The 26,023-nt window shown below is 41.0% G+C and overlaps 2 protein-coding genes across 5 annotated transcripts in view; both read right to left on the bottom strand.

The window, feature by feature from the left end:
- The window catches only part of LOC110827809 (tachykinin-like peptides receptor 99D), a 140,275-nt gene extending 121,278 nt beyond the window's left edge, over positions 1–18,997 (bottom strand). For 2 of the 4 annotated variants that reach the window (XR_015537957.1, XM_087359046.1), the window contains exons 1-2: positions 18,521–18,997; positions 10,043–10,110 (exon numbers count right to left, since the gene is read on the bottom strand). The gene's annotated coding sequence lies outside the window, so the exon portion shown is untranslated. Of the gene's footprint in view, positions 1–10,042; positions 10,111–15,545; positions 15,700–18,520 lie in introns of those variants that run through there. The other 2 variants (XM_087359044.1, XM_087359045.1) reach the window with 2 other exon arrangements.
- Positions 18,998–21,133: 2,136 nt separating this feature from the next.
- Positions 21,134–25,989, bottom strand: LOC110833079 (methionine aminopeptidase 1). Its single transcript, XM_087358655.1, has 9 exons — positions 25,814–25,989; positions 25,486–25,537; positions 24,596–24,664; positions 24,118–24,293; positions 23,559–23,781; positions 22,967–23,098; positions 22,692–22,835; positions 22,325–22,390; positions 21,134–21,647 (listed from the first exon to the last, which is right to left on the bottom strand). Exons 1-9 carry the CDS (start codon positions 25,931–25,933, stop codon positions 21,481–21,483), a joined length of 1,149 nt encoding a protein of 382 aa, XP_087214781.1. The 5' UTR covers positions 25,934–25,989; the 3' UTR covers positions 21,134–21,480.
- Between the last annotated feature and the right edge of the window lie 34 nt (positions 25,990–26,023).

Here is a 26,023-nt window from a genome sequence, read left to right as displayed (position 1 = left end):
TGTTTTGAAATCCGACCGTTCGTTTTCATTAAGATAACCACCTTCCGGGTTGTAGCACCGTTTAGTCAGATAGAACATTGAAGCCCTGTGGTAATTTTTATACCACCTGTTTTAACAATCAGCATCTCTGCATTTTATATGTATGATTCTCGGTGTTATTTATTATTTAGTGTTCTGTGTGACGACAGGTCCATATGAACAGGATCCTTCGATCCTTTTCTCGGACTGGGACCTGTTCATATACGTTCTTGGCAGATGATCCAGAAGTGGTTTGCCATTGCCTTCTTCTGTGTGTGAATGGAGTAATTGTTGGGATGCCACGGAGGAAAACTCCGTGTTGCCTAGACCACGGCCTTGCCCAACACAAGTTATAAATTCGGGCACCGCCGGGAATCGAACCCGAGACCCCAGGATTACAAGGCCAGCGTTCTAACCGCTAGACCACCGTGGCGGATTCTCGGTGTAAACAGGGATTATTTTCTTAAACAGGATTAACCAGTTGATAAATCTCAAAACTAAAACTCACTCAGAGACATATGTGCGTATTCCATTGCCAATTAACAAATCAATAAAAAATAACTGGATGTTATAATTTATACATGTCACATGCATGCAGTTCGCAATGTGCCAGGTTTCCTCACTTAATTTAAAGTACAAAAAGTCAGCTCTGTTATAAATTTTATGGGGCTTATTTTGAGGAGAGACGCTTCTAACACTCAATATCATAGCGTTCTCATATTCTAAAATCTCATTTATTCCATACCTCAGCGGCTCTTATTCAAAAACTGCATATTAAAAAACTCTCTTTTGTTCGTCTGACTAATCTACGTTATATCAGGCATCAACTGGCTAAAAACGTCATATTCTATAACAATCGACTGTCCCAACGGTGATTAAATTAACAATTACCCTCGTCTCTTGTGACGCGTGATCGATTTTTTTTTTCCCACGTGGCATTCAGATAAAATAAAATTGGACGAATAACAATAATCCAATTTCCATCAATTACCAAGACTGTTTTGAGGTCTGAGTGGCAAATTTTAGCCACTCAGCGGAACAGATTATAAAATTAATTTTGCGTATATACAGCGATGGGGTTCTAACACAGGCCTTTATTAAATAATTTCATGATAAACAAGACGTAACTATTTTTATTACATTTTTCCTATTCTGTTTAGGGAAGGGACAGGCAACTAATTCAGCGACCGCGCAGATCCGAACACTAAACTCCCCACAAGACCTCAGTCTTGCTTATCCTGGTATTATTTAGTAACTCCCCATAAATTACGGACTGATGGTGTATTCAAGAACACACAAAATCTCTTCTGTCGATTGTCTGTCAACAATATATTTTGTACTGCCAAAGATCATAATGTTCTTTCCAGAAACGAACTTACAAATTAAGATTTTAATAAAATGTCGCCTTCAAACTGATGAACCACGAATGTGGACAGAGAGTGCGTTATTTTTTTATACTGCAAAGAATGCTACAAGGACAGACAGACAGACGGAACAAGGATAACACTGACATCTGGTGTCGACATCACGAAAGCAGCTCGCGTACCATCTCTGACACAAAACTTACAGAATTCCTTCTCTTTTTTAACCTTACAGGAAGCTGTAACTTAGTGGTAACTACTTCAAGATTATGTGAGAGATACGAAGTGTAAAGAAAATTGGACGTCGATTTTTTTTCTTGGGCTGAGTATCGGAGGAGATGTTCTTCTGAGTTCCGGCTTAGAATGTTCCGGTGAAATAAATAAAAACACGCGAAGACACGCAATACGACAATTTAATGCCAAGGAGAACGGGGCCTTGTGACAGGAACAACAGCTGAACGCGTCTCGCACAAAACGTGTAAAGACGCCGTTGCATCACCAGCGTTTAGACGACCTTTTAGTTAGTTGTTCATTTAACGACGCTGTCAGTAGCTTAGGCTCCACAGTGTCAAATGAAAACTGAACTATAATGGATGAGGAAGGATGCGGTCGTGATCTGATTTAGTGAACTATCCCAACATTTTCCTGGAGGGACTGAGGAAAAATACTAGAAACCTCAGTCAGGATAGCCGCTTTCCGAGCCGAGATATGAACTTGGGACCTCTGAATATAAAACAGGAGCGCTAATCACTCTTCCCCGACGTTCAGTAACAACAGCGAAAAGAAGGAGCATAGGCATTCTTTAAATCTCTCAATGACACACAACATAAAAACGCCAACTCCAAGTATCAGAGTACCAACAGTTGCTTAACTACACAAGAAATTTCCCGCCTTCTACAAAACCTGAAAGTTTATTATCGTGTTCACAAAATGCCGTCACTGGACCCTAGCCTGAGCCAGATGAATCCAGTACACACCCTTCAACTGAATTTCTTTCAAATCCAACTTAACATTGTGCAATCATCTTCGCTTAGGTCTACAAAATCATCTCTTTCTTTCCAGTTTTCCTGCGGAAAGTCTGTACCCCTTCTACGATCAATTTACATTACTCGGCGGTAAAGAAATTAGACAAAGTATGTCAACGCTGCGGACACCAAGTATACGGGGGGGGAGGGGGGGGGGGTAAAATGCGTCTTTAAAAACTTCAAGAGACATTTAACTGTGTAAAATCCTTTACGCTGGACCTGGAAATAACCACTGATCGAATTTCTCCTTCCGGTCTCCGAAATTATTGTGCGGAATGAAAATTATGAGGCCAATTGGACGAGGGTACAGAAAATATCGGGGGCGTTTACCCTGGTAACAAACAAGAAACTGAATCAGCATTACACCACAGCCGTTCCATCACGGGCGCGTTCTACGTCACACGCGATCGCAGGGGAGCCGGGGTTGGGGGCGCATTAAACGTTTGCAAGGGAACGCAAAACTGTGACAACAGCGGAGGGGGTGGAAAAAGTTTCAATTGCTTCGTCATTATGTGTTAAATGTAACAAGTGTTCCAGCAGCAACCAGAAAAAATAAACAGCGACGAAGGGGAACGACGGACAAAAAGAAGATTAGTGACGTAAGCAACAAAATGAACTGTGTAGAGAATTGAAACAAATAAGAGGCAAGAATACGTAAACGGGGAAACACAAGGAATAACAAATTATCACAGAGCGACAGAAAAATATACAAAGGATAAGAAAAACAGAAAGGACGTTGAAAGGAGCAAAACCAAATAAGTTAAATAAACAAATGACAAATTCCCTAACCGCGTTTCTTATACAAAAGTGTACTGCAAAAATACACAGTTGTAAAAGCATTCGTCGCTTACGCCACTCAAAAAAAAGAAAAGAAAAAATACTTCGGCTGCAAAACCACGCGGCCATTTATTAAGTTTTTTTGCGATTCACGAGACACGACGCGGACAACAAAGACGCGCGACGCACGTGACGCATCTACAGAAGCTGCCAATAAGTGACGCCTGTCGTCATCACCGGAAAAAAGCGTCGTCTCTTAACAGAAACCGCCCACGCCAGGAAAACGCCTGGCACAAGAGTCCTTGAAGATGCACTCCGTTAAACATTGTCTGGCAACTTTCGCCTTTACTTAACTCCAGCGCTCACATCTTTCAAATAAATTCCGCGAGCTGCATAACCAACAATACAGACATGCACGCTGTTCAATTTCACATATCAAATTTCCCTCACATCCTCTCTTGCCGATTGAAAAACCTTCAAGCCAAGTAAAATGTATGTGTCTTCTAGACAACGCAGCCGTGAGATGAACTACGGATCGTTCCGACTTGATGCGAGCAGCGGCCGACTATCCCCACCTGAGTGACCGCTTGTAAACACAGCGATCGACACTGAAATACTATTAATGTTTTGAAATTACAAACATGGCGACAGAGCAAACAATTTAAGTTGCGTCCAGGTATATAAAATCGATAACAAATACAGATATTCACGCTGGATAGCCACTAATTTAAAAGCTGAAGCTCCTTTAACCCCAGGGAAAGAGTCCACGATTCTTACTGTACACGAGGCCTGGAGGCTCTCAGTGTCATGGTAAAACCTAATTATTCTGCCAACCGCAACGCTCCAACTTTACAAGTGATGGATTAGAATCGCTATCAACAGTTCTGTAATAAATTCCGTACGGCTAACATCAAATATTCAAGTAGGTCTTCGCGTGTGTATCGTAAAACCTCGTGAATTTGTCCGCTGATATTTCTCGTCAGGATCACTGCCGCGTGGCAGTGCATACATTTTTGAGAGACGCGTTTTTTTCATAATTCATGAGAACTACTTTACATCCAAGCCTTGCACCGGAGGTCACTTTCTGTATTTCTCGTTATGGAGTCCGCCACCCTATTCAATGTTTTGACCTACAGCGATACAAGAATGGCTCAAGTCACTCCTAACTAACCCCCACCCCAATTATTTACGCAATGGCGACGTTACTTTAAAAGAAAAATACAAATTGTATTCGTTTATTTCATAAGAATTTTATTAGTGATTTTCGCTAGTGCCTTCTTTTAATCAGCAGGTTATAACTGTTGTTCCTTTCTCCCACATATTAATGTGCTAGATAAACAGTAGGTTACCTAAAGATGCTGTATCAACTGCAGATGTTATGTCGCGCCAACCGATATAAGAGGATGGACTCTTCTGTTAACCTGATAGCAGAGTGAGAGTCTCGCATCGTATTTCAGTGTTGCGTCTCTGCAGTTGTGTGGTTTAAATGATGAATATCACGGAAAACTTGTCGGAGTGGTCGGATAGCGATGTGTGAGACCTACACCTAGCCACCTTGCCGGATATATCGTTATTTATTTGGAACTTACAAGGCCTCATCAAAGATACTAATAAGCAGCAGTAGTAGTAAGAACATACCAAAACAGACATAGGCCTATGCACCCTCTTTGGATATGCACTGCGTTGCTCCATCCCAGTGTTCCGCAAAATTTCTTCGCCCGCGACACACCCTTATTTGCCAAAGACACATGACGGCACGTGAAAAATATCGCCTCGCGAAAAGAAGATACGAAACACAATTACTTATAAAAATTCGAGCGCCACACCCTAAACCCTGTGACGGCACACTGGTTGCGGGACAATGCTCTATATACTGAAACTTCTGCGACACTACAGATCGAGGCATGACGCGGGCTGACGAAAAAGTTCGCAAGAGGTAACGACATGGTTTTTCAATGCTTCGACTAAACAGAAGTTTTGCCTGGAGGATAGAAGCGAAATGAAAGTGACATGAAGTGGACGATTACGTCTGTGCCTCTCGAAACTTCACACAAAACTTGGAAGACGCGAAAAGTCTTGACAGTGCATCCAAAATCATTTTTATCCCATTCGTAGCTTACGAAATAAAATAATTTTGCCTGTTTCATTCTTAGATCGTATTTTAAAAACACAGAAAGGCGCAAAAACCTCTTAAATCCTATTTCTGTGTAGTAAAACTCGCATGAACAAGTGTGATCCTCCGCGCGCATACTCTATGGAGCACAGTCCTTCTTGAGGAGCCTAACAGAGAATTCAGCCAGTCAAAAGGAACTTCAAGCCATTCACGGGACCCAAAGTTTCATTACCGACTTCAGACGCGTCCATCGCCAGTTCCCACCCTGAGCCAGATGTATCCACAGTCCACACCCCAAATCGTATTACCCTATTATACTCCCACACGCGCCCAAGTATTTCTATCTGTAGAATAAAACCGAATACCACGAGAATTTAACTACAGGTAACCCGCGAATTCTGTACTGACAAACTTTTTAAATTTTAATGAATTTAAATACAAAGAAATGCAACTCAGTTCAAGCTGACACCACACAACTGTCCTCGACTATCATGACAGAGTATAAATCGTGCCATTCAGTCTCAGATTATTTTACACTGAGCATGAAACATCTCTTAACAACAAGCAAACAGACGAATCGGTAGCCACGTGCTTAAAACTGCAATCCCGTCTCCCCCCGGCATTGAATCCAAATGATGTGACTGCCTGCGCTTTGCAATCGATATTTAAATCGATCCCCCTTGTTATGGAACTAGAGCATTGATCAATGCCACTACAACACACAGTCACACGCCCTCAACCAGAAAAAAACCACTTAAACCACCCCTCCTCCGAGAACAGCCAAGGGACGGGGTCAGAGATTAAGCCCTTGGCGTAGGACCGAGGGCATTATAACGTGCCTCTGGGCTGTCGCACACCGCGCGGAGCGATGATATACGAACGTGGAGAAACAGTGGAATGGCGATTAGCGCCTGGAAACAGAAGAACTGAGAGGCGAAGTTGTAATTAGTCGCAAACATAAAAAATCAGCTTTCATTTGATTAACTTCGTCCTTCGCTGGTATCGCCACTTCCACGATTAAATCGTTTGCATGATTTCGCCTGCAAGCGAACAATTAAAATGGAGACTGTTGAAAGAGGTCCAGCTGATTTAGTGCAATCGAGAATAGACCAACCCCAACCAAACCTCACTTAATCAAGAGTCCTCCATTGCCGTACAAATCTTGCAACCAGAACAAATGCAATTTATTTTTTTCTTCTCGTAATCAAACGTTTAATCTCGAAGACCTGACCAATGTACACGATGTGTCTTTCAGTGCTATTGCACTCACTCACTCACTTCAATAGGGTCCTTTGCTCACCTTATGGCCACTACATCGCACAGCCACTCACATGACATAAATTTTATATTTTAAATAATAACAATAATTATTATTATATGTCTCTTTGAATTAATTATCATTCTTAATTAATATTGCTTCAATTAAATACGCCAATTACTTTCCTCAACTTATTTCCTTCCGAAAATGAAGCCTATTTATTCCTTATTGCAATTAGGTTTGTCTGCTCTTGCAAAAGTAATGTTTATATATTTTTTCTTACTTTGTCAGATATTCACCGGTAATAAATTTGTGCTAGATCTATGGCATCTTCGTGTGTTTTCTACGATTAATCGATCTGGAAACAATATTAAACGTTGCATCTGAGCTTCGTACCAAATAGAGGTTACATTTGGCAGATATGAACCAAGATTAATTTATTCCCACAAGGGTAGGGACACAAGGCCAAATTTAATATAAATCTATCGAGTATACTCGGAACCAACAAATCACGACTCGCCATTATGAGCTCATTTACGCACTGCACGCAAAGTACCAACGCATAACAAGAAACAAATATAAACGTAAGTTCTGTTTCCATGACCACTGTGTTGGGGGTTATCGATTCGCGGTACGACGGGTGGCAAAGATCTCAGGCGAAGATACGAGATAAAGGGCAGGTCACGTTGAACTTACGGCATTCTTAATAGTTGCCTCACTCAGGTCCTTCGGAAAACCACCGCCTCTCGCACTCCTGAATACCAGTTCCGACTTCTGGCACTGAAAGTTGCGATTTTATGGAGAGGCTTAGCGTCCTCGTCACTAGACCCCAAGGTTCGCGGGTTCAAACCCGGCCGAGGTCGATGATAAAAACTTCTTTCGGATTTACAGCATGTAAAAGAACCTTACACGCACGAACGAGATGTTTCGTAAGCAAAATTCAGCGGCCATTTCTCACCTATGTCTCTCCTAATTGTCTACTAGATGGCTCTAGCAGTCAGATGAGGATTGAGTGGATTTATTAGACAGAATAAATGCCAGGTTGAGAATCACTGTTCTAGAAAACTCATGCTATAAAACCAATAACTTTTACGAAATGTTTTCATTTATCTGTTAATTTTTTATTCGGAAACCTTCGCCTCTAAAACAACTTGTAAATAAGCAGTGTAATGTTTATAACAAAACCTACGTAGTCCGTATCGTCACATCCTCTGATCTAGACCCCATTTTGATTTTGGACTGAGTGGATCAAAACTGTGTCCACGGTACAGCGTTCTGCGTCATGACCTGGACTCGCCACTTCACATTACCCTGCTTCACTGTCAGGCAACGTACAAACGTCATCAGTCAGAGACACAGACGATGCTTGTTGGCCCGAAGGCGTTTAAAGGAAGAACAAATTCCGTCGAAAATTATAGTTTTCCGAGTGACCCGTTCCACTAAGAACGGAACAACCTCTGACGTGAAGGATTCCCCTGCGGCCACATCGCACTGCATCAGCCGTAATTACAAGCGTCGCGGTTTATGGAAGGCGTCAGGGCGGAGACTAATGCAGGTCTCTGAGGTTCGCACAACACGGCACAGTCCCCAATTAGACAGGATGCTACCAAGAAGCGCAGGGGGTAAGGGGTATGTCAACTCGTCGCCTCAAGCGATGCCCCATCTGGCCCTCTCAACAGATCGTATGTCGTGATCTGACGTTTACTACAAGGATTCTCGTCGTCTGGGGTATGGCGCCATTTATTCTTCGATGTGATCACTGACGTTTCGGAGAAACATAACCTGCACCTCTATCCTAAATAAGACAGCGACAAGTTCCTATGAGAATTCGGTAAAAACGTACAAGACCACAGGTCGTCCGCGTCGTAACCCAAAAACCAGCAGTCCTCATATATAACTTACTAAAATCTGGTATTTGTTCCCCCCCTTAAATGAGTACTAATACACGCATCTACCTTTACATAAACCAGTGAACGTAATATGGTATCTACTTCTTCAGTGGTATTTGACGTTTTCACGGCGGTGAGTCAGGATGATGATAACAGCTCATCGCCCTGATGATGGAGGCAGCAAGAAGCTCTGAAACGATGATAAACTTCTACCACAGTACACAAAAAAGTTTGTGGGAAGGATTTCCCATTTTTCCTTCCCGGAGAACTAAAATTGCGCAGGGTCTTCGCGAATGACTCGACGACTTTCCTACCTACCCTCTAACAAACAAAAGGGCACTTTAATGTGCAAATATCTTCACTGCTATACTTGTAAATTAATTTTTATTGATTTAATTTAATAAATCTTGCAACCCCACTTGTTCCGCGAACCACCTGAATCAAGCTCGCGGGCCACTCTAGGTCCGCGGCCGACAGTTTGGAGACTTCTACGTCCAGTAGCTGTGATTAGTTATGGGAACATGAATGAGGCATCCGACGGAAATGCAGGAGTGTGGCTGTCGGAATAATTTGCAACAGATCAAAGATACTGCAGCTTTGAACATCGACGCATAGATCCAGGGCGTGCATGAACCCACGAGTGGCAGCGTTCCCAGTTTCCGGTGCAGATACTGGGTAAAAGAGCGCAGAATACGGTTAAATCGACTGGGGGTTCTGGCAGGTCTTCCGGTGGCCAAAATTCACCGCCGCGAATCCTCAAATCTGTGCCCTTTGAAGCCGAAGCTCGTCTAATTAACATTTTAGAATTCAGCCCGTACCGCGAAGAAAACACTACACTTCACCATTACGAAGATCAACTGGTTAATGCTCCCGATAAATAAAACTCGTTTAAATAACTTTTAAGAATCCAGCCCGTACCGCGAAGAAAACCATTACTGCTTAAGAAAATCGCAGAGAAATTACCAGCCTATTCCTACCTCCAGGAAAAAAGGAAACTTGTAGGCTTTAAGACTTTTAGTATTTGGTGCCACGCCAACAGGGAGAGCCAGCTGATTTACGCCAGAAGACAGAACTGCAGAGAGGACTTTGCAGGAAAACGGGTGTGATCTTAAAACTGGAGAGTTCGTTTTAAGTCAGATCAACGCGCGTTAATTACACGAGGAACGACGAAAAGCCCACGCACGGCGTAAAAGGAGTGAAAAGTTGTAAGGACGTGCTGCTGACGGTAGCTCGAGTTTTGCTGACAAACGACGCTGTTAACGGAAGATGGCGTCACTGGCGTATACAACTCCACGCAGAAGAGCGCGTTTTGAGGAGCTGATAGTCGTTCAGCTAGTCGATAAATTTCCAGCCTTTTATGTAATCCGGAAGTTCATTACAGTATTAAAAAAAAACCACTCTCCTGACATAAATAAATACATTTTTCTTTGAGACAAACGTCAGCATTTTGTTTGCTGTCATTATTTTTAATAATATAGGAGTGCCACTGAATGTTTTTGGTATTTGCGTGATTAGAGTAATAAATTCGTGCACTGCTGAAAAGACAAATCAATGTACACGCTCAGTATTGCAGCCTAAAGTAACGACGCACGTTTTCTTACCTTGTTTTGGAAATGGCGTCCTCCTCGTTCCAGCGCCTGCAGTTTCCAGCCTCGCTCAAACGGAAACCCTAGAACACAAATGTACACATTTAATATAACCACAAAAGACACTTCTAGGAGAACAATCACATCGTTAAAATGCCCCGGCAATACCGAAACGACACCCAACTTTCAGCTCCTTCGGGTATCGGTCCTGCTGTACTCGTTTGTAAAGAGTCTTAATATGATCAGTGCATTTGCAGGACTGTAACAGATGGTCCTTCTTCTTTGTTGCTAATTTTCAACATCAATACGTCGTCGGACTTGAGCGTTGCCTAGTAACCATGCAACTCGTCCTTCGAACAACGAGTGCTGTTTGGTCCAGCAAAATCTTGGATGCGTTTTTCATCTGTCACACGTAAGTAGCCCGCATGGGAGGGGAGAGGAACGCGTACAGGGTTTTGGTGAGCAAAGCACAAGGAAAGAGACCACTGGGAAGACCTAGACTTAGGTGGGAGGATAATACTAAAATGGATCTTACAGAAATAAGATGGGGTGATATGGACCAGGTTCATCTTGCGCGGGATAATAACTGGCTTTTGTGAACACGGCAATGAATCAATAAAACTATATAATTTCTTGAGAGACACCGACTGTTGGCTCCACGGGATAAGTAAGTACACTTACGTCGAATTTCAATGGTCCATGGACTTACCGCACTTACCTAACAAATATTGAGAATTAGAAATTGTACAAACACAGCTGAAGTACAAATCGTATTTACAGGCAGATTCAACTAATTAATAAGCGCAAAGGCATTTCTTAGAATAATCAGAAATATCCAAAATGGACTGTGGTAGAAGTGATTTACCACTACATCAAGCGTTTGACATTGAATATTCAAATTACGAGACGGCGATTAGAGCCCTAATTCGCATTAGATTAGACACACATTTGCGCGTTTCAGTATTCATAAACCACCGAAGAATTTCCTCATAAATTGAAATTGCTCAGTCGTTGGAATTTCATTTGATGGATGTATCACTGTAGGTACGCGATGTTTTAATCAAACGTTCTGGGCCACAATGCAGAAAATTGTCAAAACTGAAGGGCCACATTTTTAATTAAACCGCAACAGAGCGCGCCCCCCGACTTTCAATAATCCCACCCACACACACATTTATCCGTGTGTATACGGACCTACAATGTGTAAAACATTCATTATAAAATGTTAGTTCCACACAGTCCTCGTACATCCCATTCAAAGACTTCAACTGATTGATGAAAGAATTCAAGAAGACGCCAGATCAAATCCGTTCTCGGAAAACGCCGCGTAGCAACACAAAACGTCATATAAATGCGAGTTTGTAGTGACTGATACATTACACATCAGTGATCAAAATCAATCTTATCTCACGCCATCTTGCTTAGGCGCACAGTTTAAAGGTAGGAAAGAAGTCACTATCCAGAAATCTGCCTGGAGGGACCTAGGAAAATCTCGGAAAAACCTACCTTCGGGCCGTGATTTGAACCAGGGACCACATGAATATGAAACAGAAGCAACTGTAATGAGGATACGTACGCCCACGAGCCACAGAGCTTGTATGAAGTAGGGAGGCTTACCTGAAGACGGAAGACTCGTCATTTTACTTAAAATTCAGACGACGCGCAAAGTCCTAGAAACAAATTGAACGCCTTCGAGCGCATTTAAATAAATGCCCGTGGTTAAACAGCGGACGCGTGACCGTGAGATCGGGCGACAGTGGGATGTCAGCAGACGACGAACAAGTCTGGCGGTTTACGGTCAACTTCCAAAAATACTTAACTGACCGCGAAAACTGCGCCCCGGCCTGTGGAAGGCCACGTCATCACTTCCATAACCTAACCACTGGAATGTTTTTAAACGTGTTACGAAACTACCTCTTGGCTTTTGTCTCAATTTCGGATACTTCAGGAGCCATAATTCCCACATTTCCTGATTCCATTAAAACAGTGTTTCCCAAACAGCGTTCCACGGAACACTAGGGGCTCGCGCGAGAAAATTCCGGTGGCATATGATTTATTTTCTTGTGCAAATCCCTCATAAAAACAAACGGATTTCCGAAGGACAGAGGCAAAATCACTCGTCTCGTTAAAAATTTAATTTAAAATTATTCAAGTAAGTACTTCTACTGTTCCTTCGTCTGTAACGGTTCTCTCGTCTTGATATACAATTTATAAAAAAAATTTACACGTGTTTCGATTCTGAATTAGGGGCTACGTGGCATTCCTCAGGCCCCTCACATGACTGTCAGCATTGTACCTAGAAATAGCCTGCAACTGTCACTCCTATTCTACACATAAAAATTCATTTATACTTTGTATTTCTACGTTTCGTGACACGACTAAAATTCAAATTACGAAAGGATTAACTTATACTAATCCGCGAATTTATATTTACGTTATTGGATGTGAGTCAGTACGAGAAATGTTACGTGAAGTAGATAAGACAATCACAGGCGAACTCTGTATACGTGGTTACAGATTTATAATTGTAGACGCAAAACGATTCTTGCAAACAATCGCCCGATCTCCACAGCGACGGACGATTAATGAATAATGAACTGGAAAGTATCTGGAAGAGAGCGAAAGTGGTCCTCGCATCTGCCTGGTAAGATCGAATGAGAAACCTGAGTCAGGACAGCTCGTCTCCCGAGTGATATTTGAACCCAGGGTCTCCAGAACACGAAGCTATATATAAACAGACTGACGCCAAGTATCGTCAGGGTAGACTATCGAGAGTAACTTCAAATGAATCAGGGACCTTCCTGCTACTGTTCTACGCCACGCAACGACGTAACTCCTCTCACGCATTTGTGCCTTCATTTGTTACGATTCCGCGTCATTACAGCACAAATTCTAATTCTCATCTCCGCACGAAACATTTCATAAACGCGTTATTTTCATGCGAAAACTTTCTGTGCCCACACAGAATCAACCGACCTTGCCATCGTCATCATAATCTTTCAATTCTGTCTGTGCAATATTCTTCCTTCATTGTATAAAGTTAATTTTATGAGCTCGTTATAAGATTTCAATTTTACGGATAGTACTCTGCGTTATTGAACATTTTTAACGACACATTTTATACGTATTTCCAAACTTTGCCGTCAGTTTACAGCGTGCATCCGCCATTCGAACGTCTCCGCACTTATAACCAGTGACTAAATTTTTTCCACAAAGTGTGTCACTGATTTTCGTACTATTCTAAGAATAAACAACAATTACTTCGCTATACAGCATTAACAAACAGATGCTTAACTATGGAGACGGGTCGCGGCATAGCGTTGTTTAGACAAATTTCGTGGCCTCAAAGGGTTAAGACAAGATCATAAGTTATTCTCCCCTAAACCCACCAAAACAAAGTCGAACAACCAACAAATACAATGATAAGAAGCAGTTCATTTGTCTTCTTCCATTGTATTCGACTCCTCTTCATGCATTCAGAACATAAATGTCATATGGGTCTATTCGAATTTCTGCCCGCTTCTATAATTAATTGACTTAATGTAAATCAGTAGCCCCACCCCAAAAAAAAAACTTATAAACACATGGAAAATATTTTCACCAGTAAGAAACACAACGTTTTGGGACAAATGTATCCCGTTAAATTTACTAACGACATTTTGTTATTCCTGATAATCTTTAAAAATCATCAACGTCACAAAAATATTGAACATCCTAGCTATCAGCTTTTACGGGACTTTTATACTTAAAGTATAATTTCAAATTTAAGAGCCCCCCCCCCCGAGGCCTTTTCAAGTTCCTGACGTCCACGTCTTGAATATTTCTGTTACAGAACCTGAAGATTGGAACGCGCGTCTCGCCGTGAGGCGGAGCAAAGACAGAGGAACGTCTTTCATCTGAAACACCTACGTGCACCGCTGGATAGTTTAAAATTCATTTGTTTCAACAAGTTTCTCCACGGAATCCGTGGAGTCTGAAGGTCTCAGCACCTAACTTCAATAAATTCTTTGTGAGAGTTAAGAATAGAAGAACGTTTTCTGCCTGCTACTCGCAAAACAGTGTGTGCGTAATATCTGAGGGGGATAGTTCGTGATGGCGTGACAGAACGACGGGTCCTCCAGATATGACCCAGGCTTGAGGAACAGCTGTCCTCCCTGTCACTCCTCGGGAGACAGCCAACTTCTGCATAACACAGCCGTCTACTTAACCAGCGCTGCATTATTTTTAAAATCTTGACACTGCGAAACTCATAACGTTTCATCTCCCTTGTTTTAACAACCGTACCAACTGTAGAAGTCAATTATACCGTAGAACGAAACAGGACGAAGTTGATTATGGTGAGATAAAAATTATGTTAACGAAGTGGCGCTGATTTAAAAGTAATACTCCCTGGAAAACACAAAAAGGTGTACAGATACAAACACCGAGCTACCTGATCCAAGTGACACAGAAACAATCCACTGCAAAAACTGGCTTTGTGATCGAATCTCCGTGTCGTAATAGCACGGAAATCGTTAATACCAACTCGTAAGAAGAGGTCAGAACGACCTCGGCCTATCCACTGCTACGAACGAGAATATCCATCACTAAAGATGGCGGACGCAAATGGCGAAGTTTCAAGTGACTACCATGACTGTCATAGAAAGCGTACTTTTGCTCTAATGGACAGTCCATCAACAAGGAGGCGTTCAAAATGGGGTGAGTGGCAGATCTCGTCACACGTCACCTTGCCAGGTTCGATTACTTACAATTTTTAATGCTGTAATAAGAACTACGCAGCGCATAATCCAATACACTTTTGGAAATAAATTAAAATAAACGCAAATCCGTTTAAATGTACGACAGAATAAATCAACTGCACACCTCTATCCACATTTAGAGTACAAGGCGTATATCAGGGAATTCTGAATTTTTTTTCAAACCTGACTCAACATCCGCGAGCCTCAGTGTTATAAATCAAGATAATTTACGTAAATACCTTTTCAGTTAATTGAAAAGTCACTAAAATTATGCCTACTCTAGCAAATACGTTGACAAGAGACAATAACCTATTTCTTAACGTGCTCGACACTCACTTAAAAGCTCATACAAACGCTGATTAACGTCCGAAAGAAATTACGTTTCGCATTTTGCTGAGAACAACTGATGATAATCGTAATCACTTAACAACATTCGATCCGGAATCTAGCTAACAGGACAGACGTGTTTTATTGCATTATTCTCCGCCCGAATACCGGATAAGGTGACAGATTTATCATATTTTTCGTCAGTGTCTCGAAGCTAATGTCGGGACAGTTCGTTAAACTGGGCCACGATTAAAACCATTATTCACTACTCGCCCTATCATTCAAGGTCATATAAACTGAGTTACTGGCAGCGTCGTTAAATATACCATTAAATATATTGCAATATATAAATAAATACAGTATTACTCACTATCGTCATGACAGACAACAAATTAAAATGTCATTCACGTAAACTACTTTCTGTAACAAGTGCGCATTTAAACAGTGCTTACTTTTGCTACGAAAGCCAAATTTCAACCACTGCAGAAATTTTTGTGGTGACTACTCCAAATACCACAATAAACACCCGTATATTTGGTGGTGGTGGTGGGGGGGTGGTCTTTCCTACCGGTTGGAGAGCCTGAGTACAATCACGCCGGGCGCCACGAGAGCGATCTGATGGTTCGCACGGTGTAACTTGTCAAGTCGCGACGCGCGTTGTCACCCAACTGGCGAGAAAGACGCGCGGGGCCCGAGCGAGCGCACTCAAAGTCCGGGTCCAATCCGGACCGGAGCCCGCGCGCATGTGTGGACGAACGCACGAACCGGCCAAAATGATACGCAGTTCGTATTCATGAAACCGAATTCCAAACAGCGAGCTCACTCAGCCCATGGGTCCAGACCCACATGAACCTTTGTCGAGGAAAGTGACACAGCCACACATCAAACAATACGAGATATAACAGCGTCGTTAAACAAACCACAGACTCGAGCTTTGCGCGCAGTAAGAATTGCACTTGAACTGATTTGTTTAAAAAATTAAATGAATCGGACACTTCGATTGTCAGATTCTAATTAACTGGTTACACGTTTGGACAGTCGTGTCGCAGACAGGCAAAAATTACCTCCCCATTACGCATTTATTTGGTGAACTTTGTGTAACAAAAACACAAATAATAAATAGTTCATTTTGAAACACGCAAACTACAATAATAATGGGAATTTACGCTGTGGTTTGTGGGCCGCAGAGCTGCCACCTGCACGCAGTCTTTCGCGTTTTACACACTTCAATGATCTTGCCGTTCGCTCATTACGAAGAACGATCTGGTAATGACAGAGTTAATAAACAGTGCAGGTATCATATGACACAGTCATTATTACTTGCACAAAAATTTAATTATTCTCTACAACTAAAATGCTTTCAATTTAAAATGAAAACAAGGCGCGGGTTTAAAAATTAATTAATTTTTGATTTGTGTTTAATACAAAGTACAGATGGGTTCTTGCTCTGTGCCATGGGCTTTGACAATAGAAGGAAACTAATGGCAGCTTCACTATTGGATGTTTGTTGTTCATCACAGTCGGTCTGGACGAGACAGCACCTGTCAGGAATCGAACACAAATCAGTGAGGAAAACAAAGACGCAGCCTCTATGGCAGTCTTCAATGACTTCAGTTCGTCTTAATCACGTAATCAGCCATCGTTGCGTGAGGAAGACCCTTCCAAATACGAGGGAGTTCATGTTATGTGTCACCGGGATATGAGCTCAGGTTACACAGAATGGGAAAACGCAGTTCCTGCAAGGGAAGTCCGTGGACTTTCCCGAGTAAAAAGTTTAAATCATTACATAACTAACTAAAGTTCTCAGTGTTCAAACTACAGCCTCAATAAATATAAATTAAAATTACAAAACATCAAACTCCAGTACACGCAACCACTCTGTACCAACCATTTCAAATCATTAATCGATAAAATCGGAAATTCGATTCTTATGAATAATATTGGCTGTTTATTTTCTATTTTCAAAAATTTATTCTTAAAAAAAAAAGGAATGATCATATCTGATAGCCTTTGTAAAATCAAAATATCTGATAGGATTTATTTTAATCATAATAAAAAGATTACGTAAGTCTCACAGAATTAAGATGGCTTCCAGACAAACATTTATATGTTTCCACGGCGGTGAGTCCGAAGATGGCTGTCTTTCGAGTTGTAGTGCCGCGTAGCCTGGTAGAACCACGGTGCTACAACCCAGAAGACAGCTACCTTAAAAATGTATCTGACTCCCGTATTTATTTTAAAATAACACACTATAATACCCTTTCGTAAATGTGTGGATACTTAAAATTCGCTACTGGGCTTGGATCACTATACATAACGAATCAGGACCTGCTGAATATTATTTTTCAATCGAATTGAAACTGAAATCATAAATCTATGCTAGAATGAAACTTGTAAATTAAAAACAAACAATAAATAAAATTCGCTCACGATGTGTCACATTACGCGATGTCTAAATATTGTAGCATTTCCGCCAACGAAATAAAACTGATCGGCAGTCCAGTTTGCCTGCACGCCATTCACTCTCGAACCCAGAGTCTAATTCTGATGGCGTCTTGCAAAACACTAAAAACTGCATCACAGTCAACAAGTTCATTTTTATAACTTCGCCGCGAACACTACTCCGTATCGATCCACCACGCAAAAATAAGCCATCGTCATTGTAGCGGGTATGGAGATTGTGTTAACCCGCCACACGGCCATGTGTCTTTTGCATTACAGAAATCTTTTAAAATTCGATACACCTGATCCCTAGCGCCTGTCTCAGCAAATAATAAATTGTAAGCTATATCAACACGCACCCTATAAGCCATCTATTGACCAAGATAATAAATACTAAGCGATCACTTTGATGGCAATCTCCGGATACTTTAAAAATCTGATTATAATCACTTCATAAATCAAATCTGTAACTACTATAACACATAAAACAAGACAAAACAAATAAAACTATACCCACCGAAAACAGTTATTACTTCTGGAATTCGCTATCTTAGTTTTCGTGTTATACATATTACAGCAAGGCTGGGTTGCAACCTCGTCATTCCGCACTGATCCGCTGTGTTTCGTTTGGTATGGTTAGGTCTAGTTACATTCGCCTAGGGAGGCCTTCACTGTAATCTGCTAACTGTATCGAAGAAACCTTAACAGCATCGTCATATAAACAATATTAAAGTCCTAATAAAAAGTTACTTCGGTAAGAAAATTACATAATTACGATTATAAAGGTTGGTACATCTATCCCGGATACAAGCCTTTCAATAACCTTAACGTGGGGTATTAAAATTTGCATGGCAATATGGTATGCGTGATATATTTGATTACGAATAATGTACAAAAGTATTCAACAGGACATTTATGGGCAAAATTTGACATACCCAAAAACTAACAATGTAGTATTTTGTGTAATGCAAACAAACAGACTTACCTCCAGTTTGTAGACAAGACATCACTGCTACACTTTTAGAACACTGACGCAGCAACAACAAACAGTCCCACGCTCGCGATTGCCATTTTATAATACATTGAGAGATCACAATTTAATGTCATGAACTTTGGCCACATCCTACTTCACATTCGTAAAATACACAGCACTTGTCGTAATTACTAAAATACACGTCCTACTATTTGCAAAACACTTTTATTCTTGTCTAAACTTAACAACACATTTTAAAGTGGCGTTCGTATCCTGCATCCACAACGAGACGGCACTGCCATTGTGGAAAACAAAATATCCCGAAACCACATCGAAGAAACATGCAAATTGTCCGCTACATTTTTCTAATCAAAGTATTAATCTGTGTTTATAACACCGGTAACAACAGCTACTCTGCTATCTGAAACGAATGACTGCAGAAGTACGAACCTGAATAATCGCAGAGATCTTTGTTTGAACACGTACCTTGCAACGAGACGGTACTGCCATTGTGGAAAACAAAACATCCCGAAACCACATCGATGAAACACGCAAATTGTCCGCCACATTTTTCTAATCAAAGTATAAATCAGAGTTTATAACACCTGTGACATCAGCTACTCTGCTATCTGAAACGAGGACTGCAGAAGTTTTGAACCTGATTAATCGCAGAGATTTTGTTTGAACATGTACCCTGCAGCTTGATCCGAAATGATAGCTTTAATATTTCTCTGGAGAAATATGAAAATAGTTGAATTCTTAATTCCGTCATAATAAATAATTAATCAGCTCTCAGCCAGTCACAACTATACAATTAATTTCAGTTTAGAAATACACCACACACCTTCCCACCAAGGGTCTATAAAATCGATTTTAATATTATCGTCTCATCTACACGTAGGTCTTCCAATTGTCTTTGTTAGGTGGGCCGTTGCCCATTATATTCCTATTTGATGTGAAATAATCTATAATAATCTCCGGTATACAGTCAGTTCCAGATGCAAACTGAACCTGTGACATCCCCCACTGACATCAGTCATTTACAAACAGAACTTGTGAAATAATATGATATAGTAGCATAGTTCAGCAGCCAATTACAAAAGATCTAATACAATATTAAAAATAGTAGGCCTGCATGTTCCTTTGTAGGCACAACAACTTTTCCTATAATGAAAATTACAAGAGCACTAAACTGTTTGCAACTTTTTATGGTACAAAAGACTTCTTCCGTTCTGTTTCGCCATCCCACAAAGCCCTTTCAGGATGATTGATTCATCGCACGGGCATTGGATAGGGTGGGGTGTGTTTCCGAGCCAGAAAATGGTGTCTTGCAAACATCCGACCGTGGCGGAGAAAATTGCTATTTCCTTCCTATTCTAAACCTCTTCTTCTACGAAATGCCTGATTAAATCGTCGTTGTGAAATCGCGAAAATAGAGCAACAAGGGTCTATAGCAACAAACGCCATTTACCGAATGTCGAGTCCAAGCAATTATCATTGTCTGGCATTTATATAAATCAGAAAATAAAGATTGGTAATAATAATAATTTCATACAGCTCCTTTACTCGTTATGAAACCACTTATCGAAAAATTAAAACACTTCGTTTGCTTGACTCCTGCATCCATTCACAAATAAGACATTTAGACTGGCGTAAATCTCACAGAAAACACCGCAAGTAATGTTGACATGGTCCAGACCAGCTCTCGATTCGACAGTCTCCTACCCATCGGGGTTTGAGGTTCTTTCCTCGTGGACAAAGTGGCTGGAGCAGGAAGGTAACCACTCACCTCCAACTTGTGCAAAGGTTAGGATGCATGGAGCTATACCTCCACTCTTCCATACACCCACGTCGCTAAGCAGAGCTAAACAAAGAGAAACGAAGTCCAGGGCCGTCCTCTGTCGCCGCAAAAGAGAAGATTTACGACTCTCGCATTCGGGGTCCATCACTCACCTCCTTCTGGTCGCAACATCAATGGCTTCTGAGACATTCGTCTCGTTCCGTCCCCGTTATGATTTTGTTTTATTTTTATACTCGAGTTTAAGACTTGCACAGATCCTGCGATGATTTCTGCAGAGTTCTGAACTCGGGAAAGGGCACGAAAATGACGATGAAAGCGACGGTAAATAAAAGGTAATTCAGAAGTATAATCATAAGCGGGCAACACTTTCTGTAAAAACCCAAAATACAATCAAGAAAGGTAAGATTAACTATTTTCTGGATTCAGATGCCGTCATTTAAAGGTTATATTTATTATACACTGCACGTTCACTAAACACTGAACGACTTATTGCATCTATTGTAGAAAATTCTCTTTAAAAAATGTCAGCACCAACCCTTCCGATGGCAACCTAAGTCCGTACTCGGGACACATACACCACCCACCGTCCGTTAGTCCATCAGCTTATTTTCAAAACTTCAAATGTCTGAATCACTATACTTTTCCAACAGGCATTAAAAACATTGAATGAAACATATTTAACGCTATAATATTTTAAAATGGCTGCTATGTGTGTCAGAATTACATAATATTTAAAAAAAAAAAATTTGGTCAGGAGACTTGCACGTGCTATGAAACGATAAACGAGCCAGGCACACGAGATTCTTAAAGCAAACCAACCAATGTCCTTGAGAATTACGTAACATTTTAATTCCAATATTGGGGGCAATATGCCATCTCCGTTTTACACATTCTTTACAGCTACATACATGACTGCGTTGAACAAAATAATATTAACGGCAAACCAATTCATTTCCATAACCACAGACCTCGGCCGACCGTTCCGTCCGTTTACAGCACTGAAACAATCAAAACGAGCGTACATCAACAAAAACTTGCGTCTCAGCATAGAATAAGAACGCTGATCATCGTCCGCAGTACCAGCGACTCCAGTCAAAAGGCATCAGAAATAAGAATGCTCTGCACTAGAAAATGCCTCGCGCTAGTTGAGCCGCTATTCACCTGTCCTTCGTTACAACTTGTCCATGAAGTGAAATTGTCCGTTCTTTTCTTGGCGAGAAGTTAAGATGTCACAGCCGTCTTCTGTGACCAGCAGCGTGTGTTCAAACTGAGCCGACAGCAGACCATCCACCGTCACGGCGGTCCACTTGTCCGGCCACATTTCGTCTCGCCAGCTGCCTGCGTTAATGGAGCAGAACGTGGGGCGTAAATTAAAACAGCTGCTGCTTTCAAGTATAAACTTCACATTACAGTGAAACCCCCAATTAATATTATTCAATTTAAGGACCTCTGTAATTTGACATTAAATTTCAAAACTCTCGTCCTCCTTTTCAAGTTTTTTCTTTCTTTCTTTCTTTCCCAGTTGTGTTTCAAATTAGGTGCCCCCAAAGAAACCTTAAATGGAGATTTCACTGCACTTATGATCGCCACTGTCATCACCCACAATTTGAGGTCCTCGTGACAGCGAAAATGTCAATTGCAGTTTTCATGATTTAGTCCTGTGGTCTCGTAACACGGTCACTAACATTTGTTAGCAGCACGAGTTCCTCCAAAACACAGCTACCCACCTAAAAGTCTACCCTGAAGATTAAAAACATCACGACTGTCCTTCCCACTACTGGACGTAGTGAGCGACATTAAAAGCACCCAGAGTAAAAGAATTACAAAAAAGAAGACTGCAGTGAAATTGCAATCGTCATGGTGATGTATTAAGCCGTGAAACACATCACGACTTCTAATCACAGATCCTGAATATTCTTTTGATGTTCACAGACGTAAAAGTGTGTTCATGGGAAATACAGCAACAGAAAGTTTACGTGCCGCAAGAACGTGCGTGGGCTCCTTAGATAACTCACCCTGCGAGATCATGGGTTCTATCGTGAAGCAGTGTCCCGGCTTCATCACACCCACCGCTTTGTTTTCTGAAAAAAATAATAGCATTCCATCTGATAAATGTGATCCTTTCCATCTTCCTAAAAATAATTTTGGCACATAAGCGTAAAGTTTCATGTTGTTACTTTGTTTACCCAAACCCCAGTGTTCTTCTGAGTATAGAAGTTATAAAAAAAAGCAGAGAGCGCACAGAACACAAAAATTGTGTGGCATCACATCACGATATCCCAAAAAAATTTAAAATGTGTCAAAAATTGTAATTTCACACAACACACGAGGATAAGCATAATACAGAAGACGCAAGTACTTCATTCTCTAAACGGAACCTACTGGCATAGTGAGGAATGCTGGGAGCCGTGTGGAACAGCCCGTGGATCCCGTGGCCACAGTAACTGCGAACCACGGAGAAACCGTGGCTCTGCGCGTGCTTCTGGACCACATTTCCAATCTCTCTGTATTTTTCTCCTGGATGCACTGTAAACAGTCGCAGATTATTAATTAACACACAGTCTGCTTTGATATACTTCAAACATAACCTCAAAAGATTTGCAACATCGGCACGACGCAACATCAACGCACTTAAGACAAACATGTTCCATATTTACCTATGCTGATGGCCTTCATCAGACACTCGGACGTAACCTGGACTAGTTTCTTTGCTTCTGGACTTACATTCCCTATGAGAAAGGTCTCGTTCAAATCCCCGTGGAAACCCCAGTGGTAAACAGTTACGTCAACTGCAAGTCACGAAATTACACAAAATACACGTCTCATACTTCGGAAAGAATAAAATAAACATTTCACAGGACAGAAGTCAAATCTACCGAGAGCATAGACCACTTTCTTTGGTCTTCTAACTTATCTTGTTTCCAGTTTACAGAAATATTTATTTACAGGAATTAATTAAGGAAATGCGGTGCATAAAAACATGGAATACTGAAAGAAAGAAAGAAAGTTGATGGCTAAATCCCAACTCAGTTGGCAATGGCTTAAAAAAAACAGAGGTAAAGTCCATGAGATGTTTCATAAGTTAAAAATCTTTAACTTTCTGATTATTTTAAGATCTGTTATATTTACATAACCTCACTTCTGACTCAACTACAGAATCTCCACACAATCACTTCATAAAAGATAATCAGCTTCAATATTCTTCTTTGGCCGCTGCAGTTCGGGAACATAAAACACTGATACACTTACCATTACAAATGTCTCCGTCGCTGAGTGGACGGAGATCGGGAATCCCGTGGCAGATAACTTCGTTGACTGACGTACAACACGACCGAGGAAATTTGTAGTAGTTGAGTGGTGACGGATAGCAATCCCTGTCCACGCAAGCCTCGTGCACTACGCGATCTATTTCGTCTGTAGTCACTCCAGCGTCCATTATCTGAGCCGCTTCATCTAGGACTTCACGTCCCAACTACGAAGAAATCACAAATATCCGCGTGTGAACGAGAGGAACATGTTACCCCCCATCTCCAGCATACAAGAAAATTACTTCAAATACCTATAAGACACATAATGTCATAAGCCAAAGATCACATTCCAAATCGCTAAAAAATCATAAATCACTAAATCATACAAGTGCGTGAGTGGAGATTAAATTTCAGTCTCCCCCCAATCTGCAAGTTGACCTGATTCTGGTCTTTGATCTGTAAAACATTTTACCACAATGGCGGATTGTCTAATACACGGCCTTCTTCACTTGTACCTGAACCCACCGAGTCCGCTGTATTTAAAGTAAGGAACAACGAACCTTGCAAACTACCCGCATGCCCTCTTCCTCATCTTCTGTCAAAGACTTAATCTGCGCACTGCCCCGCACGGCTTGCTCTGAGACAGGTATGCCCTCGGGATCATGAGCATAATCAGGCCGAGATATGTGCGCTGGTATGAAGCGTCGTGGGCCTTGTGGAAATGGTCGTAATTTGCCTGTTCAACAGATCTTCAAACAATATAAAACCGTTTTATGATAATGCTTCGTACAATGTACTACAATATGGGACGCAAGATTCCAATCTTTTTGTATCAGTAAGGAGGAAAAAGGAAAAACATACTACCTTCAGATCTTGCTTTTTACAAACCACATCCCACACAAAAGAAGAATCAAAAGGTGCACCTCCATTTTATAAATACATTCTTCCAAAACCTTTATTCTGGTTTTCAAGTATAAACGTGGGTATACTGTGTATTATTTAATTTACTGAGCTTAAATTATATTTAATCTTACTGACCAGTAAATCTGAAATGTGGCCATGGATCATAATCATCCTTTTCATCTTTACCATCAACACCTGCACCTTCTGCAAATAAATAAATAATTAATTGAAGTTAACAAAAATATTTAATAACCCTTTAGGGGTGGGGGGCTTCCATAAAGCTTGCACATCAGTGCCATGCATATTAACTGAGAACAAACTGCATTTTTTGTGTTTCATCTTGTTCTGTAACTGTATAACGCGAATATTACCTCAGTCACAAATGCATAATAACAACTGCATCCTGGCAAGTACAATTTCGCTTCACAAATACACAAGCAGTGCCTAAACATAGTAAATGCAATTTGCTGACTGTGCATGGGAAAGCAAACATATGGCACTGATAAAACACAGGAACCTATGAACCCATGTAGGATTTGTTGTCCCTAAAATTTAGCAGCATAGCAACAATGCCTGACAATGGCTTTAAAAATACTAGGACTGGAAACTGAAACTATCAATTCATATTCATTGCCTTTAATACCTCAACGGTGAACCTTTTACAAAATGTTACTTCTGTTATGTATATAAATAAAAGAATAAATAAATACATCACCTTTGGAGCTTTTCAGAAACACTGAAGCTGTTCCAATGGTAACTTTAGTTGCTATCTTCAGGATGAGTGTGTGGCAAAATGAAGTGAAACTAAAAGAATGACTCATGGAAGATTAGACTGAAAGTGAGCGAAATAATTAGATAATCATCAGAGTGGAATGCTCTCCGATGGGCTGGCCCTTCGCTGCATACTCGCCGTGAAGATAGCAATTGAAATTTCAGCCAAAACACTATAAGTTCAGCACACAATGGGACCAAGTTAAACAAACTATGGATGCAAAGACCAAAGGGTAGGAATCTCGTATACTTACTTGCTATTTTGTGCAGAACCTTATGTGACTTCCAATTTCCTTTAAAGCAATCCTGAAAACGATATATACATCTTTAAATATGCATTACAGACCACCCAAAAGCTCCTAAAGAAATCAAAATTAAACATGGATTTAAAAATCCACAACTTGAATGCTTAACATATACCTGCACGATAATACATAAGGTTATACGTCGTCTACCGAAATCTGTCTCAAAAACACACAACGTACACAAGCATAACCCTACGCAAATGCCCAATCGGATCCCTTATAAAGTCTATGTAACTGCGAACGCTGTAGAATAAACAGAATTATTACTGCATGTTACCTGAGAACAAAAATATGACCCTTGAATCCCCAACTTTATACAAGTTGGGCATTGCAACTTCGCAGCAGAATTACAACCCGCAGTTTCACAAACTCTACTTTCCGTTGCAAATGCTGCCATTTTGGAACGCCTGGAAGAACCTACTTCCACAGGTAAAACTCTCACATATACTACAATGTTGGCAACCCTACGTCTTGCTGTTTCAACTTT

This window comes from Zootermopsis nevadensis, unplaced genomic scaffold (assembly GCF_977971745.1).
Source record: "Zootermopsis nevadensis isolate Lab colony 2312 unplaced genomic scaffold, Znev_1.0 Znev_ptg000030l, whole genome shotgun sequence".
NCBI classification, from domain to species: Eukaryota; Metazoa; Arthropoda; class Insecta; order Blattodea; family Termopsidae; genus Zootermopsis; species Zootermopsis nevadensis.
The sequence above is the reverse complement of the archived record's forward strand: the minus strand, read 5'-3'. Positions and strand labels throughout refer to the sequence as shown.

Coding starts and splice junctions, on each gene's coding strand:
- LOC110833079 (XM_087358655.1), bottom strand. CDS start 25,933: ATGGCAGCATTTGCAACGGAAAGTAGAGTTTGTGAAACTGCGGGTTGT. Junction 25,538..25,813: donor GGTCATATTTTTGTTCTCAG/GTAACATGCAGT, acceptor TATCGTTTTCAG/GATTGCTTTAAAGGAAATTG. Junction 22,391..22,691: donor CAGCATTCCTCACTATGCCA/GTAGGTTCCGTT, acceptor TATTTTTTTCAG/AAAACAAAGCGGTGGGTGTG.